The following is a 19240-nucleotide window of genomic DNA, read 5'->3' on the forward strand; positions in this document are numbered from 1 at the left end:
GCGAACGCATGGGTCAACTTCAGTCAAAAATAGGACTCGCCAGCATACTCAGTCGGTATCGAGTGACATCTTTAAACCCACCCACGCTCGGTAAAAAAATTGAAATTGTAAAAAGAGGAGTCGTCATTACTCCCGTACAGCCGGCCAAGATGTATTTTACTAAAAATTAAACAACTTTAAAAGTGCGTTATTTATTTATTCACACATTAAGTTTCCTGTGAAATAGAATAGAAGCCTACGATGGGAGTTTTCCACTCTACTACTACTACTACTACCATCACGCTATTTCTCTGTAGGGATAGGCAGAGATAATGGACCGCCACACACGTCTATCCTGGCATACAAAGATGGCTTTCCACGAAGTTGCACGCTTGGCCAGAGCCAGCTGGGAATTGTCTCTTGAAACTTCAACGGTCTATTATAAATCCATTTTCCTAGGCATCGTACGCTATGCAGCTGGCTGTTGGGCACACCGATGTGAGTTGCAATATTTCAGGCGAATTATTTTAAGCGGACAAAGGCAACCTCTTCTGGCTCTTTCAAGAGCATATAGGACATGCTCGACGGATGCACTCGCGGTTCTGATGGGCTTGTTTCCTTTGGATCTGGAGGTTCAGCGACCATCGGCAAATTTCCACCTAAAAAGAAGGCGTTACTCTGTTATTGGTGGCATCCGTCTACTCCCAACGAAAGGAATGTCTTAACCGAATATAAAAAAAATGACTTTAAATGCTCTTCTTAATGCTTGGCAATCCCGATGGGAATCTTCCCCTTCAGGAAGGGTTATCATTATTTTTTTTCCTTCAATCCGTCAGCGCTTAGAATCTTCTTGGGTTATTCCCGATCACTGGACTACGCAGTTTTTATCAGGTCATGGTAAATTGAATATAACATATTTGTTTTTAATATTGTTGACTCCCCTTCATATCCTCACCAATCTTCTGAACACATCCTGTGGTCTTGTCCCTTTCCCCTTCTCTATGATTACCGAATGGAGCTTCTCGCTACTATCGGTGGCCCTGTTATAGGTCCTGTCGGATAAACAGATCTGGTGGCTTCCAAAAAGAATTTCGAGCCTTTTAAAAAGTTTTGTAATCATTTCGGCGAATTTTTTCTGGTTAACTAATGAGTATATATAACGCTTTTTTATATCAACTCATTAGCAACACTTAAAATTAACACTTTAAAATAGCATTATATCAACTCATTAGTTAACTAGAAATTTTTTTGATAATGGTCCTTAAGATAAAAATAACTTTATTTAATTTACTTTCATATGATTTTGAATGATCTATCCTTACCTCTGTTTTGTATAAATACATTGAACTCCTTAATAAAGATTCCAGTCTCGAAGATGTCGCGAAAGCGACGAAACCTGTCACTGGATATTCCAAATTTGTGGATTAAAGTATCACTTGTCTTTTATTTATATAATAAATTACAATGAACTTCCATCAAGAATTTTTACTTACAAACTTAAATGTTTTATTTATTTGTTTATTCACATATAGATATAGATACATATTATAAAAAAATAAATTACATATCCTTGACTCTATGAGGCCAACCCTGTGTTGAGTTGGGATACAACATATTGGAAAGTGGAAGCATGCATATAAGAGTAGGCCGATGATGTATGAAGTTTTTTATTTTATTAGACATGAAAGTGAAAGGGGTCTAAAAAGCTGCATTTTGGATCACATTGAACGTGAAAATTATTAAAAAAAATATTCCATTTGTTGGTTTGAAGTTTATCACTGTCTGAACATTTTATTAATTATATAAAATATTGATAAAATTATTTTTTGTAAGTAAAGATATAACTTAATCACATTAATTTTAAAATTAGTTACCTGAAGAAATAAAGGAGATAGAAAATATTGAAATATTTAAAATTATTTTTTTTAATATGTTATTGAGATATTTGGTAATTAAATTGTAATGTTACTAAAAGTTAATATTAATTCTTAAGATGTTATGAACTAACTTATTAAAGCTTAAATAAATAAACTGCAGACAAACAGTCAGCAGTGGACGTCCAGGACGTCGAGAACCCGATGTCTTGTAAAGTAGGCAAGCGTAGTTAAGGCTCTCAGTGCGGTATAGATGACAGTAAGCGCCGCAATTCTATTAGCAGACACACTTTTACAAGTTGTTTTATTCTATTATCGTGTACGCGAGCAGCCTATTGTGTGTGTGATATTGTTCCCGAGATAGTTTTCGTTGTGTTTTTAAGAAAAATAAAAAGGTATGATTATATTTTTTATTGTATTATTTTTAAAATTAAAAGAATATTGAAATATTTGTAGTTTATGCTATGATTTTGCGAGAAAGGAAGCAACAATCAAAATATGGTCTCTTAGACGTATGTGTGGGAAATCAATGTATGACAGGGTTACAAATGATGAAATCAGGCGAGAGTGAAAATCTGAGACTGGTATAATTGATTAAAACACGAAAAGGTCACTGACATGCTTTGGATAATGAAAGAATGGTTAAACAGATATATATACGGAGAGAATGAATGGTAACGTGGGACGAGGACGATTGAGAAAAATGTGACACGATCAGATAAACCAAAATGTCGAGTCTGGTTATGTCAAAGGCAGACACAACCGAATAGTGTGTATGACGAGATTTATTGATGTGGAAGAAGCTAGGAATGTATGTCAGGAGAGACGTGTGTGGCGGTCCATCCTCTTTGCCTACACTAAGGGGAAGTGGTGTGATGGTAGTAGTAGCAGTAGTAATCACAAAAATTAAGGGGTTATCACAAAAACTTTTTTAAATCTTTATGTTGGATTAGTCCCTCATCTCACGCAGGTACCTGGCAGGCTTGGGCCTTAGGAGACAGTTGAGAGGACGGGCGTCATGTTTGACCAGCGACGACATATCCATGTTCCACCAGCTTGGTTCATGGATTTTTAAGAATGTTTGTAACTGTTTTTGAATATATTTTTTGTAGTGAATTATTGTGTCTGCATTATTATTTCTTTAAAATAAGACTCTAAAAGAGTTCAACTGTTTTACATATTTTAGTTGTTACTAAAATAACCGGTTATCAAAAAAAAAAACCATTACTACCAAAAAATAACTGATTGTTGTATAAACCGATTATCCTCAAAAGAACTATTTATTACAAAAAAAAAACAATTATCAGCAAAATAGCCTATTATTATGTCAAATCGACTATCACAAAGTAACCGGTTATTATGAAAAACTAAATAGTACCTAAATAACAAGTTATTGTGATAAAATGATTATGATCCAAATAACCGGTTATTAAAAAACCGATTATAACAGTTTGTTTTTTTAAATCTTATAATTAACAGACTTACACATATAACCGATTATCATCAAAAGAACCGATTATTATTAAAAATAACCGGATATGAGTAAAAAACTTATACCACCAAAATAACCGATTATTAAGTAAAACCGATTAACACCAAAACAACCGGTTTTTTATGAAAAACCAAATAGTACCTAAATAACAAGTTATTGTGATAAAACAATTATGATTAAAATAACCGGTTATTAAAAAACCGATTAAAAACAAAATAACAGTTTGTTTTTTAAATCTTATAATTAACAGACTTACACAAAAATAGCCGATTATCATCAAAAGAATTGATTATAATTAAAATCAGCGGATATGAGTAAAAAACTATTGCTACCAAAATAACCGATTATTATGTAAAATCGATTATCACCAAAATAACCGGTTATTATGAGAATACAAATAGTACCTAAATATCAAGTTGTTAAGAAAAAACGATTATTATCCAAAAACCCGGTTATTTAAAAAACCGATTATGAACAAAATAACAAGTTATTTTTTTAAAACTTAGAATTAACAGATTTACACATGAAAAACCGATGATTATCAGAAGAACCGGTTATGATTAAAAAAAACAATTACCACCAAAATAACCGATTATAAAATAAAACCAATTATCTTCAAAAGAACCGGTTATTATAAAAAACGATTAAAACCAAAATAAGCTATTATTATGTACAATCGATTTATCACCAAAATAACCGGTTATTATGAAAAAACGATTATTATCCAAATAACCAGTTATTAAAAAAATGATTATGAACTAAATATCAGGCTGTTTTTTAAGTCTTATAATTAACAGATTAACACATAAAAAACCGATTATCTTCAGAAGAACCGATTATTTTAAAAATAACCGGTTATGAGTAAAAACCGATTACTACAAAAGAATTGGTTATCACCTAAATTAAGCAATTATTGGATTAGTCGGTGAAGTGTGAGCGCAGCATGTCGGCCTCGTCCCTCATCTCGCGCAGGGATCTGACGGGCTTGGGCGGCAGAAGGCAGTTGAGGGGGCGGGCGTCGTGTTTGGCCAGCTCCAGGTATATCATGTCCATGTCTTTGAAGTCCCCCCTGCGACGGGGCATCACGTGACAGTGGACGTGCTGGAAAAAAACATTCATAAATATTTGTATACAACCACAATGGTGAAGGTGTATAGTGGGTTTCGCATGTTGGTTTAATTGGTGTCCCGACGAAGAGACGAGTATGTCTCGAAACCGGTAGACATAGGAAAGTCAATAAGTGGTTATATACAAATATTTAATAACATTTTGGAAAATTTTTGACCGCAAAGTTAATGCTTTAAATATTAATAATATTCATACAATTGATTAAACGATGGGGGGGAACGATTTTTAGAAAAATTAGAATAGAGTATTTTTCAGCTGATTTAAAGTAAAATAGGAATGTTGATTTCAAAAGTGCAGGTAGTTTTAATGATAATAATATTTGGCCGATTTGTATAGCGCCATTTTTGTGAAATACACCTAAAGGGCGCTGTACAATTGTATATTTAAAATAAAGCTCGATTAAAATAACAGCTGTCAAATTAATGTCATTAGTGATAGGAAATTACTGATCACTTATTTATTGTACAGAGCCCTTGAGGTGATTTTCACGAAAATGGCGGTATATAAATTATCCAAACATTATTATTATCACTAATCAAATCAATTTCATCAGTTTTTTCATGCAATCATGAATTTCTGCTTCCGAAAATTGATATAAAAACGCAAAAACAAGCCTATTATAGTGTGTTTAAGACAATTCACCAAAAAATAAGAAAGAATTGAAGGAATAAGGATGTTCAAATATAGGCAGAATGGTGAATGTTACACAGTGTGTAAAGCGGCCACTTAAACCAGCCATTGACAGGTCACAAGCCCTGTAGATGCCTAGACTTCCATATTACCTTCTCTTATATGTTCTTTATTTCTGTTGTAATATGTTAATATAAACAGCTCCCCAGGGAGTTGAATCCAGTCCTTGTCTACAAAAATTTGGATAAACTCAAAATATTGTTAAAAAATAAGACATTTATACTTTTTTCATGAACAACGTCAAATGAATTATTTTTTATTCGATAAATTTGTCCCATCTGTTAACATTTTTGCAAAATGATGTAACCTTGTAAGAACGTCGTTAATAATTGGGTTTATTTTAGTTTTTTTTTTGTTTTAAAGCTGATTTTATATTTTTATGTTGATCAATGTGTCAAGCATTGTAATTTTTAAAACAATAACACGCCAGATACGAATGATTTTTCGTGTGTCAATATAAATAACTCCTTAGACGTTACTACAAAGTTATGTCGCCACTTTTTCTGACAAATGTCATTCTAATCAAGCTATATTTTAAAGACTATAACATTCAAACTAAGCTAAAGTGACATGTTATATTTTCTGATTTAAAATTGAGGGTGTGGTAATCTAAAGAAGTAATATTTTAGTTGGGATCTGAACTGACTTCTATAAAATGTTCTTCATCTCAGTTGTAATATGTTAATATTAACAGCTCCCTGGGGGGTCGAATCCAGTCCTTGTCGATAAAAATTTGAACAAACGCAAAACATTGTTGTTAAATACTTATACCCGTATGCAGAGACAAACCTTAAGGTGAGGAAAGTACATTCTATTGTCTTCGCCTTCGGATTATTCTCTGCATTTAAAATTAGAATGTACTTTCCTCACCTTAAGTTTTGTCTCTGCATACGGGTATTAGTTTTAAATGACTAAAATACCTCAACTGTTTGGCCCGCCTCTGGTCCATCTTGGACAGTTATGGTTGTAGACTTTGCGTCATGTACCTTCTCCATTACCTGCAAATCGTTAAAAAAAAAACGAAAGTAAAGATAAATATGTTTATGTTGTCAAGCAAAACAAAATGGCCACCAATTGGTTGCTAACTAACGAACCAACATCGTTTGCATTCTATGAAACATAGTGATAGGGCTTTTCTATAGGTTCACGCATTATTACTCTGAAATGAAATTCCCAAAAGAAAACACCAAAATACGAGGCATACCCAGAAAGAAAGAGTAATCAATTTTTGTATTTCTTAAAAAAAAATACTGTACATTGTTAGTACATATATTATTTATTTTTCCACGTACAGTAAAACCGGGATACGGCGAAAAATGACGTATATAAAAAAAAAACGAAGTTTATTCCCTAAAACCAATTTTTATACAAAAATGCATTTATAAAGGGTGTTCTGTCACATCCGAAACCAGGATGATCAGTATGGTCCAGAAGACATATAAGCATATTAAAAAATATTTAGAATGAAGAAAATTTTTGAAAAAATATTTTAAAAAAACAAATGGTTGCTAACTTCTGCAGGGGAGCAGCGAGGGGGGCGCGGTCGCGCGGTTGATGATGTATCAGACTCCCCATCCCCCCTCGTCGTTTCTCCCCTGCAGAAGTAAGCAACCATTTGCTTTTTTGATAGTTTATTTTTTAACATTTTATTTAGCAAGTTTAGCAAGAGCGCAGTTTATTGAGCAAGTTCATCAATATAAATATTTAGGATGCTGGCTGAATGATAAATGGGATCACTCGCGAGAGATCAATGTCCGAATAGAGGTGGCGCGAGACTGCTTTTTCAGGATGCGCGACCTTCTCTGCAGTAGAGACTTTAATTTAGACCTCCGAATGCGCATTGCTCGATGTTACGTCTTCTCGGTACTTTTTTACGGCGTCGAAACGTGGACACTCACCCAAAACACTTCAAAAAAGATCGAAGCCTTTGAAATGTGGTGCTACAGGAGGATATTAAAAATCTCCCGGGTGGATAGAGTCCGAAGCGATGATGTTCTCCGACGGATGGAAAAAGATAAAGAGGTACTGAAGACCATAAAGAAAAGAAAACTTGAGTACTTTGGGCATGTGATGAGAGGCGAAAAATATAAAATCTTACAAGTCATTCTACAGGGAAAGATTGAAGGGAGACGCAGTGCAGGTAGAAGGCGCATCTCTTGGCTTAAAAACTTGCGCGACTGGTTCCATTGCAGCACTCAGTCCATGTTCAGAGCAGCTGCCAATAAAGTAAGAATCGCAATGATGATTTCCAACCTCCATCGGAAGAAGAACATTATATTCGTTCTAAAAAAATATTTTAATGTGCCAATATGTCGTCTTGCTCATACTGATCATCGTGGTTTCGGATGTGACAGGGTTTAAAGAACACTCTGTATAACGAAATCCCGTTAATATGTTTAGCAAAATCATTTTTGTCCCGTAGGAAAAAATGACAAAACATTTACGTAAATTTATAACGAAATAAAAAAATGATAAAATATGATAAATATTATTTCGCACTTTCAGAGCCGCGCCGCCGCACAGTGATTCGCGTAGAACAAGCAAGAGGACAACATTATTTTAGATGTTTTTTCTACATAAAAATATTTCATTTTATGAAAGAAAAAAAAAAATTCAGAGTCAATTCAACCCAAATTTTGGGCTTACATATTTGCTATAGTCTTTAAAATATATCTTGATTAGAATGACATTTGTCAGAAAAAGTGACGACATAGCTTTGTAGTAACGTCTAAGGAGTTATTTATATTGACACACGAAAAATCATTTGTATTTGGCGTGTTAATTATTTTTTTTAATAGAATGCTTGACACATAAATCAACATAAATATATAAAATCAGATTAACAAATTACAACAGGGATGGAGAATACCTCAAAAAAGGGACTATGGAAGTCAAGGCATTTACAGGTCTTATGACCTGGCATTGGCTGGTTTAAGTGGCCACTTTACACACTGTGTAACATTCACCATTTTGCCTATGTTTGAACATCCATATTTCTTCAATTCTTCCATCTGTTGATTTTAGTGAAGTCAAAGAGCTGATGGATGTTCAAACATAGGCAAAATGGTGAATGCTACACGGTGTGTAAAGTGGCCACTTAAACCAGCCAATGACAGGTCATAAGCCCTGTAAATGCCTTGACTTCCATATTCCCTTATTTAAGGTGTTCTCCATCCCTGTTGTAATTTGTTTATCTTAATGACCCCCGAGGGGGTGAAATCCAGTCTTTTGTCTATGAACATTTGGACAAACTCAAATATTGTAATTTAAAATCAGCTTTAAAACTAAAAAATCTAAAATAAACCTAATTATTAACGACGTTCTTACAATGTTACATCATTTTGCAAAAACGTTAGAGATGGGACAAATTGATCAATGTAAATTGATTGAATAAAAAATAATTAATTTGTTATTAATGAGAAAAAGTATCGAATGTCTTATTTTTTAGTAAATAATTGTCTTAACTCTTGTGTAGCTGTGATGTCACACTAGTCGACATAGGACACAAGATTTGATATATCTCTCTTATTTTTTTAAATGATGAATTCGTATTTTTCGTAATCTTCAAATGGACGTTTTCACACCCGATTTGGAAAGTAAAATTTGTATCACTATGCTATTTGTAAATACAAAAAATATTTAACCTTGCTGCGCGAAGCATGAATGTCCGCTAATTCAGCAACACATATATACAGATACCTTATACAAGACAAAGCACGAAGATAGAAGTCATAACTAGGAAGACTGAGACGCTGTTCTGCGGTGGGTGTCATCTAAAACAGATTTAGTCTTCAGTCGGTTAATGACAATGATGGGGGACGCACGCGCGTAACATGAGCGGCGTATGAGTGATTTTCAATTTATTTTGCTATAACAGGGTTAAATTATATGTTTATTCCCATAAATTATGGAAAAGGAGTTATTAAACAGTAGTCTCCATGTTTTCCATTTTATTCAAATGTCTGAACTTTAGAATATTCCGTATTTTACTAGTGGTAACACGATGTTACATCACCGCGCGCAAAGGGATTATTTACCACAGTCTTTTAAGAGTTAAACACACTATAATAGTTTTTTCTTAAATCTTCTCTAAAAATGTTACCTGTGTCGATATTCGCTAATAAGCGGAATGGGGAATGTTGTAATACGTAAAGTGGCCACTTAACCCAGCCAATGACAGGTCATAAGCCCTGTAAACGCTCGAATATCCATAATCCTGAATTTGAAAAAATTCTACCTCATCTCTGTAGGGGTATTAATTTAAAAAAACACTATAATAGGCTTGTTTTTGCGTTTTTATATAAATTTTCGGAAACAGAGTTTCATGTTTGCATGAAAAAACTGATAAAATCAATTTGATCGGTACATGATCAGTGATCAATAATTTTCCATCACTAGTGACATTAGTTTGACAGCTGTCATTTAATCAAGTTATATTTTAAAGACTGTAGTTTATCACATTTTTAAGATTTTTAACAATTTATAGATTTTTAAAAAGTGGAATACCTTTTGTACTTTTATTACAGTTTTAAAGAAATCGGAGATTTCTTCTGGGGTGAGGTCTTCGGTCCTTCGCGCTATTCTTTTGGAAGCCACCAGCACGTGCCCTGGCACGACGCACCTGAAGATATAAAAAATGGATGTAAAAAAATGTTTTCTTAGACGCGGTAAAAATTAGAGCATTAGATTGTACAGAAGAGTAAGCCTATGATGTATGAAGTTTTTTTTTTTGATATCAAAGTGAAAGGGGTCTAAAAAGTTGTCTTTTGGATCGCATTGAACGTAAAAATTATAATTAAAAAAAATATTCCTTACTGCTTTTGGCCCTCAACAGAAGTTTGAATTTTATAACTGTCTGAACATTTTTTAATTATCCATATTGATAAAATTATATTTTTGTTCGTAAAGATATAACTTAATCACATTACAAATTCGAACACGTTTTAAAACTACCGAAATGCAAACAATTTACACTCCGCGGAACTGATTCCGGTGAGCGCTTGACTAAAATTGACGAAAACAATGCTACCCATTTATTACAAAACAAAGTGCAACTCACGCCCTTGGATGCTTATTTAATAAGATTTAATGCAGATTATACAATTTAATTAGACTGATTTTCTTACTTAAATACGAAATGACAGCCGGTTTAGGGCAAAAAATTGACATTGTCGAAAACTTCATACTCTAAAGGGCCAAAAGTATTATCAAATATTTTTTGCATCCCGAGTAATCCAAAATGCAACTTTTTAGACCCCTTTCATTTCAAAATTCGGAAAAAAAATTATCGACCCACCCTATTGTACAGTCTCTGTAATATCTGTTTTGTATTATTTCAGGCTTTGTTAGTCTCAAATAATTTGAGAAAAATAAAAAGCACAACGACGATGACATAAAAAAGTCCATAGACAAATGTCGTTAAAAATTTAGTTCATGTTTATGCCATCACCAAATTATACTTGTGGCTCTGTTTACAGAACAAATTATAATCAAAAAATAAGGTTCTAACACCGAATTTAAAATTATTAAAAAAATCTTCCTCTTACCTTATATTCACAAAGGCATACGATAGTTCACTCTCGTAGAAGATTGTCGAGCCTCGAATTTTGATATTAGAAAAATTTAAATATTTGTCCTCATTTTCTATCATATCTTCAGTACTAGGGGGGCTTTCTGGTTGCACCGTCTTTGCATTAGTGACGTGTGCTTGTATCTGATCGAATCTGATTTTCGGAGCGGTGATCGTGTATATGTCATTTCTGTAATGAGAGTTAAAGTAGCAGTTTATTCAATAAATCAGCGAGAAGATTGCTATGATTATATGTCTCTTTTTATAAATTTTGAAGGAGAGTAATTTGAAAGTTTGATGGGCACATATCATCCTTGGCCATCTAGAACAAAGACAACAAAACAAGATATGTTTGACATACTATATTCAGCCAGCTTTCAACAGGCATGCCTTGCCAACTTTAGAAATAGAGTTTGTTAGTTAGTGATAAGTTGACAGAACAAGATACATTTGACATATCATATTTTGCCATCTAAAACAAAGACGGCAAAACAAGATATGTTTGACATATCATATTAAGCCATCTAAAACAAAGACAACAAAATAAGAAATGTTTAACATATCATATTTACCCATCCTTCAATAGACATGACATGCAAACATTAGAAATAGAATAATGGTTGACAAAATAAGATGTTTGACATATCATATTTAGCCACCTAGAACAAAGGGGGCAAAACAAGATATGTTTGACATACCATATTTAGCCAGCATTCAATAATCAAACTTTAGAAATAGAGTAAGTTAGTTAGTTATAGGTTGATAAAACAAGATATGTTTAAAATATCATATTTTGCCATCTAAAACAAAGACGGCAAAACAAGATATGTTTGACATACCATATTTAGCCATCTTTCAACAGGCATGCAACTTTAGAAATAGAGTAATGGTTGACAAAATAAGACGTTTGACATATCATATTTAGCCACCTAGAACAAAGAAGGCATAACAAGATATATATGATATACCATATTTAGCCATCTTTCAACAGGCATGGCATACCAACTATAGAAATAGAGTAATGGTTGTCAAAACAAAGTATATTTGACATATCATATTTAGCCATCCAGAACAAAGACAACGAAACAAGATATGTTTGCCTAATCATATATACCCATCCTTCAATAGACATGACATGCAAACTCTAGAAATAGAGTAATGGTTGACAAAATAAGACGTTTGACATATCATATTTAGCCACCTAGAACAAAGGCGGCAAAACAAGATATGTTTGACATACCATATTTAGCCAGCTTTCAACAGGCATGATAGGCCAACTTTAGAAATAGAGTTAGTTAGTTATTAGTAAGTAATAGGTTGACAAAACAAGATATATTGGACATATCATATTTAGCCATCTAGAACAAAGACAACAAAACTAGAATTGTTGGACATACCATATTTAGCCATCTTTCAACAGGCACGCAACTTTAGAAATAGAGTAATGGTTGACAAAATAAGACGTTTGACATATCATATTTAGCCACCTAGAACAATGAAGGCATAACAAGATATATATGACATACCGTATTTAGCCATCTTTCAACAGGCATGGCATACCAACTTTAGAAATAGAGTAATGGTTGTCAAAACAAGGTATGTTTGACATATCATATTTTGCCGTCTAAAACTAGACAGCAAAACAAGATATGTTTGATATATCATAAATTGTAAGTAACCGACTGAAGTCTCGATTTCAGTTTCAGTTTCAGCCAAAACTTCGGCTCTGCCGAAACCTCGGATTACGTTTGGCGTACTCGGGTGCATCTTATGACTTGTGACTCGGCCGCGTGACCTGTGACTGGAGACGTTTAGTTTGTTTCGGCTTTCACATTACTGTTTATAAATAAAAAAAATAACACAACACGATATTTTTAGTTGGGAATAACGTTGTGGCGCCTCCGTCATAAACAATCCTCAAGGACCTACCGAGGAGCAAAACCACGCAAGCGAACGCAGCTCGTTAAGTTACCAGCCTGCGGTTCGATACCCAGCCGGAAATAGAGGGCGACCAGAACAAACGCTATAAAAGGCGCGAAGTTCAAGGCCCGTCCTTCTCTCCTTGTCCGAAACTCGACTGCCGTACTTCCTCACATAAAATTAGTCTTCTATAAAACACGTGTTAGATATAAATTCGAAGTAAGTTAGATTTCATTGAACGTGTAATAAAATATCTTTGTATTACACGACAGTTTTCTTATAAAATAAATAGTGTTATCCATGTAAGTAAGCCGTTCTTATTTCTTGTGTGATAATATATATGTGAATCCTTTTCCCCGCCACCTTCTGAAAAGAACGTAGTAGGGTGTCGAGCGAGAGGCCATAAGGCACCGACGGGACCGATTGCAGGCTCCAGCAGGGACGCGAGGCCCCGAGCGGACGATTGCCTAATCCTACCTCACGCACACGCCTGTGCGTAAAAAAGTTACACACAGCGTGTACAGAGAGACCCCGACAGGTAAGCCAAAGGCCACGACCCCCACAACGTTAAAAACATAATATTTATTAAGAGCGGATTACAAATTCAATGATTGATTATCGATGTATCCAACAAGCACTGACCTTCTGTGCAGCTCGACCGGCATATTCGTGCGCACCTCCCTGATCTTCTGCAGGTCCAGCTCCACGAGCGCCAGCGCGGCGCCGTCCGCGCCCCCGCAGCTGCCCAGCACGTCGCCCCACGGGCCCACGCACATGGCGTGCCCGTACGACCGGCGCTTGGCGTTGTGGGCGCCCACCTGGGCGGCCGCCACCACGAAGCACTGGTTCTCGATCGCCCGGCACCTGGAAACGCGACACTGAGATACGCTATGAGGACACTGATAGTTAAGAAAGGAATGGCCCACGCTCAGACGCTGTAGTCTTTGTGGGCATTTTTTCCAATTCATGTTATACTCGTAGCTTAATTTTAAGATGTATTTTTCTAAAGTGTTTTTTTGTAATTATATTTCTTTAAAAATAATATATGTATGGAAAAAAAAAAAAAAAAAAATATGAACTTTTTTTATATGCAAAAATAACATCAATGCAACCGTGGTAGATCAATGAATAAAACATTTACGCTCCTAACTTTTTTGCTACAAATCTGTAGCAATCTTAAAATCTTCAATTTTATTAAATTGAAGATTTTAAGAGCCAGCCCAGCGTAAAGCCCATTATTTTGAAAAAAAACTGCTCGTAAATTTGTCCAGTAGTTATTCAGTCTATGGAGGACACACATTAATTTTATAGATATAGGAGTTATATTACAGAAATAAAAATTTCTGTAAAAATCTGTAATCATATTTCTTCTCAGTTTGAAACATCAAGTGGTGTACCACAAGGCTCCCATTTGGGACAATTTTATTCTCATTATTTATAAATTATATTGTTTCCGAATTTGAAGATGTTGATATCTCAGAGTAATAATGCGTCAACCTATAGAGAAGCCCTATCACTATGTTTCATAGAACACAAGTGATGTTGGTTAGCAACAAATTGGTGGCCATTTTGTTTTGTTTGACAACATAGGCATAACGGTTCTATCGGATGCTTTTGTCGCTGTGCTTGGCTTTGTTGGCATTTATTGTCCCGACACGTGTATTTTGTTGCTTAAAAACTTTTCTAATATCAACATATTTACTTCAGATATTATTTTTTCTCAATTTAGGGAATAAATTTGTGAATTAAAGTATGTTTACTGTTGATAATGACAGTTGATTACGGGCAATATGTCGGGGCCGCACTAGGCATCAATATAAAGTTTGAGTCTTTATCAAGTAGAAGTCGATTCAAATTTTACTAAAAAAAAATCAATTTTAACCTTGAAATCGCATCTAAAATGACGTGTCCAAGTTTCAGGCCGCTACGACTCGCCGTTTCGGAGATGTGACGGACAAACGAACAAACAAACTCAACACATTACTTTGGTACCATGGAGTTGGGATTTATGTCTCAATAAATGTAACATAAGTATATTGTGGATAAAAAAATCAACACACATATGTATTTTCAGTTTTATAAAATAAATATACGCGAATTATAAAAACAAAATTGGAATAACCCTCCAATAATAAATAAACAAGTACATATTTAAAAATATTTACAATGCAAATTAATATCCATTTGGCAATTCTCGACCTGAGTACAGCTTATTGTTTTGCTGCGAACTGTAGCTAACTTAAAACCCAAGAGTCATAGAAGAGTTTTTCCACGTTTGGGCTCCCCTATAGCTTGGCGCATTATTACTCTGAGACACATTCGAACACTGCCTTTTATAAATATTTTATAGATAAAAGAGTTATCTTATAGAAAGAAAAATTTTAGTAAAAATCGGTGTTTGTTTTATAAAACATCAAGTGGTGTACCTCAAGGTTCTCATTTGGGACCAATTTTATTATATTATTTATAAATTATATTGTTTCTGAATTTTAAGACGTTAATGTACTTTTATTTGCCGATGACCTCAAAATTTCGAAAAAAAAAATTGGCATAGTTTAATAGTCTACTAACAAATAAAAAAAGATGAAAAAACCACTAAACTTCCTCGTCCCGAGTTGTGTGCGATTTTTTCCGCGAGTCGGAAAACATTGTTTGTGTCCAATTCCCAGTCTTACCCTGCGAGCGCCAGTCCAGGGACAGCGAAACAGCATCATTACCTGAGCAGGATGTCCCAGTGCGCCTTACCGGTGGCGTACGTGAAGGCGGACGGGTACGTGATGATGTCGGCGCCGAGTTTGGCGAGCTGGTTGGCCAGCTCGGGGAAGCGCAGATCGTAGCAGATGGCGAGGCCGACGGCCCCGACGGGCGTGGGCACCGGCCTGACGATGTCGCCGCCGGCGGTGGCGTAGTCCGACTCCTTGAGGCGGACGCCCTTTTCGGGAATTTCCACGTCGAACAAATGGAGCTTGCGATAGCTTTGGACGATATCCCCTTCGCTGTTTATAATGACGTGGGTGTTGAACACTTTTTTGTCATTATTCGGGTCCTTGAAAAAGAATCAATCAAGAAATATCTACAAAAAACATCAAAATAATTGAGGGTAAACAATTTTTTTGGTGTGTGCAACAGGCGCGTGCGGTGAAACAGGGATGCTGCCAAAAAGCAATCATGGTCTTAGTTTTAGTGGGCATAATAGTAGATAGCAGTAGATAGGCGGCCTCCGTGGTGTAGTGGTCAAGACGCTTGATTCACGCACGGAAGGTTCCGGGTTCAATTCCCGGTGAGAACACAAAAATTAAAATGTGATTTTTCTCAAGCCTGGGTGCTCTGTGATAATTAGGCCTCCTGGCCGGTCTGGCCTGGCCTGTCGTCCATACATGCGATACATGCGGCGCATGCCTTTAATACTGGAAAACTATGTACGTAGTAGGTACAGTACATAACTTGTAAATGAAATATATGTACACTCTTATTATTAGATCTCACATAAGAATATGTTTATGTGTGTCCTATTTCAAGATTTAAAATAATAAAAATAAAAAAACATCAAGTATTTTAATCATATATTATTGACGTAATCGCCCCTAAAATCGGCAACAGCCAGCCACGCGTCACGGGGGGCCGCAGCCGACTGACGACGGACTGATACGCATATAAAATATTCGATGCGCATACGCTAAAAATGCTCCCGAGATTTTGAATAGTTTGCGCAAGCGCACCAGAACTTGGACCACTAATTCCGCCCGTGTATAAGAGTGTTTTACACTGTTTTATTAACCTACACTACCAACTGTGCATGCTGCTCGGATTTTGCAATTCTATGGAGGATATGATTACCGACTAAGTAATAATAAATTATTTTTGAAATACTTTTCCATTTTTGGGGGTAAGGACTTTTCTGTGGTATTCTGCATTTTTTTATGTTTATAATTAAATTTGTAATTGATGATTATAAATAAATTGAGTAAAATATTCAGGAAACAGGATTTTGTGAATATAATTTTCAAAACATCATAATTATGTGACTAAATGAGAATTTCAATCTGTAAAAAAACAATAATTACCTAATTAAAATGTTTATTTTTTCTTTAGTGTAAAACAGCGTTTTTGGGACTTTTGATGTTTTTTCACTAAAACAATGTTGACTTCCGGTTTTTATTATACCTTACCAAAACAACCTAATTTAAAATTATTTTTGAGTTCGGTGTTTTTTTTCACGTATAAAATAGCTTATCGCGATAACTCTTACATTTTTAACTCCAAAATTGCTGTATGAATTATTATTTTTAGTTATTTGTTTTTTTAACTTATAATCACTAATATGGGAGCCCAGGGAAGTAATGAATATGGACTTAACCGCGATGCTAATCGGGAAAATAATTGAAATTGCCTAATTGAATAAGATAAGTTTTAGTGGTCTTCCATTGAATTAAGGAACGTTATTATCGGCGTGCGTGGAAAGTACGCCAGGAAATAGTGGTATGGCGTTCTATCCTCTCTGCCTACCCCTTAGTATAAGACTTTGAACTAATCTAACAAATTTGCAATTTTGTTTAACGGGTTTTATTTTTGACAGACAAAAAAGTAACCAATAATAATTAAAGTTCAATAGACAAAAAATGGAAACTGCTGTTCTAAAGCATCGATATTATGTTTATCAAATAATCGAGTTGTGGTCATGTGGCTAGTATCTCGGATTCACGGATCAAAGGTCCGAGATTCGAATCCCACTCTACTCCAACTTGATTCCCATTCTCTAATAGTGAGTTATTTACAACTCGTTGAAATTGGCCCTAAAAATAAAATATTTGGGTTAGTCAAAAGAACGAAAATATTTCTTAAATTAAAAAAAAAAAACTAATAATAATGTAAAAAAAAACACATTTAATATATTTTTTATAGATTCTAATTTGTTTTTTACCTTCCCGTGGCCGCATGCCCTGTTTCAAAAGTCACCGCACGCCACTGGTAGATAGGTATAGGTAGATTTCTAGTCCTTATAATTTAGCTTGATTAAAATGATCGCTGTCAAACTCATGTCGATAGTGATGGGAAATTACTGATCACTGATCATGTACCGATCAAATCGATTTTATCCGTTTTTTCACGCAAACATGAAACTCTGTTTCCGAAAATTGATATAAAAACGCAAAAACAAGCCTATTATAGTGTGTTGAATACAATTATTCACCAAAAAATAAGACATTTATACTTTTTCGTGAACATTATCAAAAAAAATATTTTTTATTCGATCAAATTACATTGATCAATTTGTCCTATCTCTAACGTTTTTGCAAAATGATGTTGCCTTGTGAGAACGTCGTTAATAATTAGGTTTATTTTAGTTTTCTTTTAGTTTTAAGGCTGATTTTATATATTAATGTTGATTTATGTTTCAAGCATTGTGTTCACGCCAGCTGCTGCAGGGTTCTCGCTTCGACGGTCTCGCCAATCTCGGGTGACATGCGAACGAGGAAAAAGACACACAGTTCCTTCAAAATATTATTTATTTTCTAATTCCGTAATGTCACATAAATCATAATTGAAAATAGTCTGAAAAAGTTGAGCCGGTACATAGTCATTAAACAAACAAATCAGCTCAAATAAAACCACAGGGCAATCACACCCTCACACCCTCACACTCGCAACTGGTAACACTCGAGGATGCGTACAAGCCTCGCCTGTCACTTAGGACCTTCCGTCATCGTCTCTAGAGGCTCACTATTGAATGTCACAGAAATAATCATTATTGTAACTGTTCTAAAAGATAACCGCAGTTTCTTTAAATGATATAGGTACACATTTACCTAATACACGTAACACTCGAGGATGCGTACACTCCTCGCCTGCTACGGTCTGACTTTCCGTCAGCAACTCTACAAGCGCACTTGCAGACTTCCAGATGAAGACTAAAGCTTGTTCCTCTCTCACAAGCTTTCCAAAACCTATTTCGATTACATTCTACAAAAAATACTGATATTTTAGTGCCAAACAAAATATATCTAAGACCTTTTCAAACAATTACGAGATTTATCTTCCTCAATAAATTAAATTATATGTGACATCCTAGGACAAGAAACAATAAACTAAACTAGAATCTTAACACAGGACAAATGTCCGGTTCTTTGAAATATTACATAAAAAATACAAGGGTACAAAGTATACACAGAAAAATAAATATCTCAACTTCAGTAGACGACATTTAAAAGGGCATAAAACAATAATTCACGATATACGACACTTTTGAAATAAATGAACACGTTGCAAAGCCGAACAATAACATCTGAAATTGCTAGTCGGTATACAAAATTAACCAATAAAGCGTTCTTTGTAAAGTATTATTTTAACCCGCCAAATCTTCGGAACGAAGTTAGTAATTTAAATGCGTTCTGTAAAGAATTATTTAATAAACGAAATATTGCTCAATTTAGTTTTGGCCCCAACACATTGTATTTAAAAAAATTGACACGCCAGATAATGATTTTTCGTGTGTCAATATAAATTACTCCTTTGACGTTACTACAAAGTTATGTAGTCTCTTTTTCTGACAACCGTCATTCTAATCATGTTACATTTTAAGGACAAAAA

At 34.7% G+C, this 19240-nt stretch overlaps 2 protein-coding genes across 3 annotated transcripts in view; one reads left to right on the top strand and one right to left on the bottom strand.

Annotated features, from left to right (window-relative positions):
- The window catches only part of LOC148276611 (uncharacterized), a 51307-nt gene extending 51122 nt beyond the window's left edge, over positions 1–185 (top strand). Inside the window, exon 14 of the mRNA XM_088234028.1 lies at positions 1–185. Within this exon, the coding sequence (XP_088090154.1) occupies positions 1–170 (170 nt within the window). The 3' untranslated portion in view covers positions 171–185.
- Positions 176–19240, bottom strand: part of NitFhit (ntrilase and fragile histidine triad fusion protein NitFhit) — a 26361-nt gene continuing 7296 nt past the window's right edge. Inside the window, exons 4-10 of one of the 2 annotated variants that reach the window (XM_088234026.1) lie at positions 15370–15698; positions 13295–13516; positions 10710–10922; positions 9670–9784; positions 6084–6161; positions 4243–4446; positions 176–638 (exon numbers count right to left, since the gene is read on the bottom strand). In XM_088234026.1, coding sequence (XP_088090152.1) covers positions 4264–4446; positions 6084–6161; positions 9670–9784; positions 10710–10922; positions 13295–13516; positions 15370–15698 — 1140 coding nt within the window. In that variant the 3' untranslated portion in view covers positions 176–638; positions 4243–4263. Of the gene's footprint in view, positions 639–3303; positions 4447–6083; positions 6162–9669; positions 9785–10709; positions 10923–13294; positions 13517–15369; positions 15699–19240 lie in introns of those variants that run through there. The other variant, XM_088234025.1, reaches the window with a different exon arrangement.

This window comes from Micrasema longulum, unplaced genomic scaffold (genome assembly GCF_059751315.1).
Source record: "Micrasema longulum isolate JH-2025_06_02 unplaced genomic scaffold, ASM5975131v1 h1tg001179l, whole genome shotgun sequence".
Lineage (NCBI taxonomy): Eukaryota > Metazoa > Arthropoda > Insecta > Trichoptera > Brachycentridae > Micrasema > Micrasema longulum.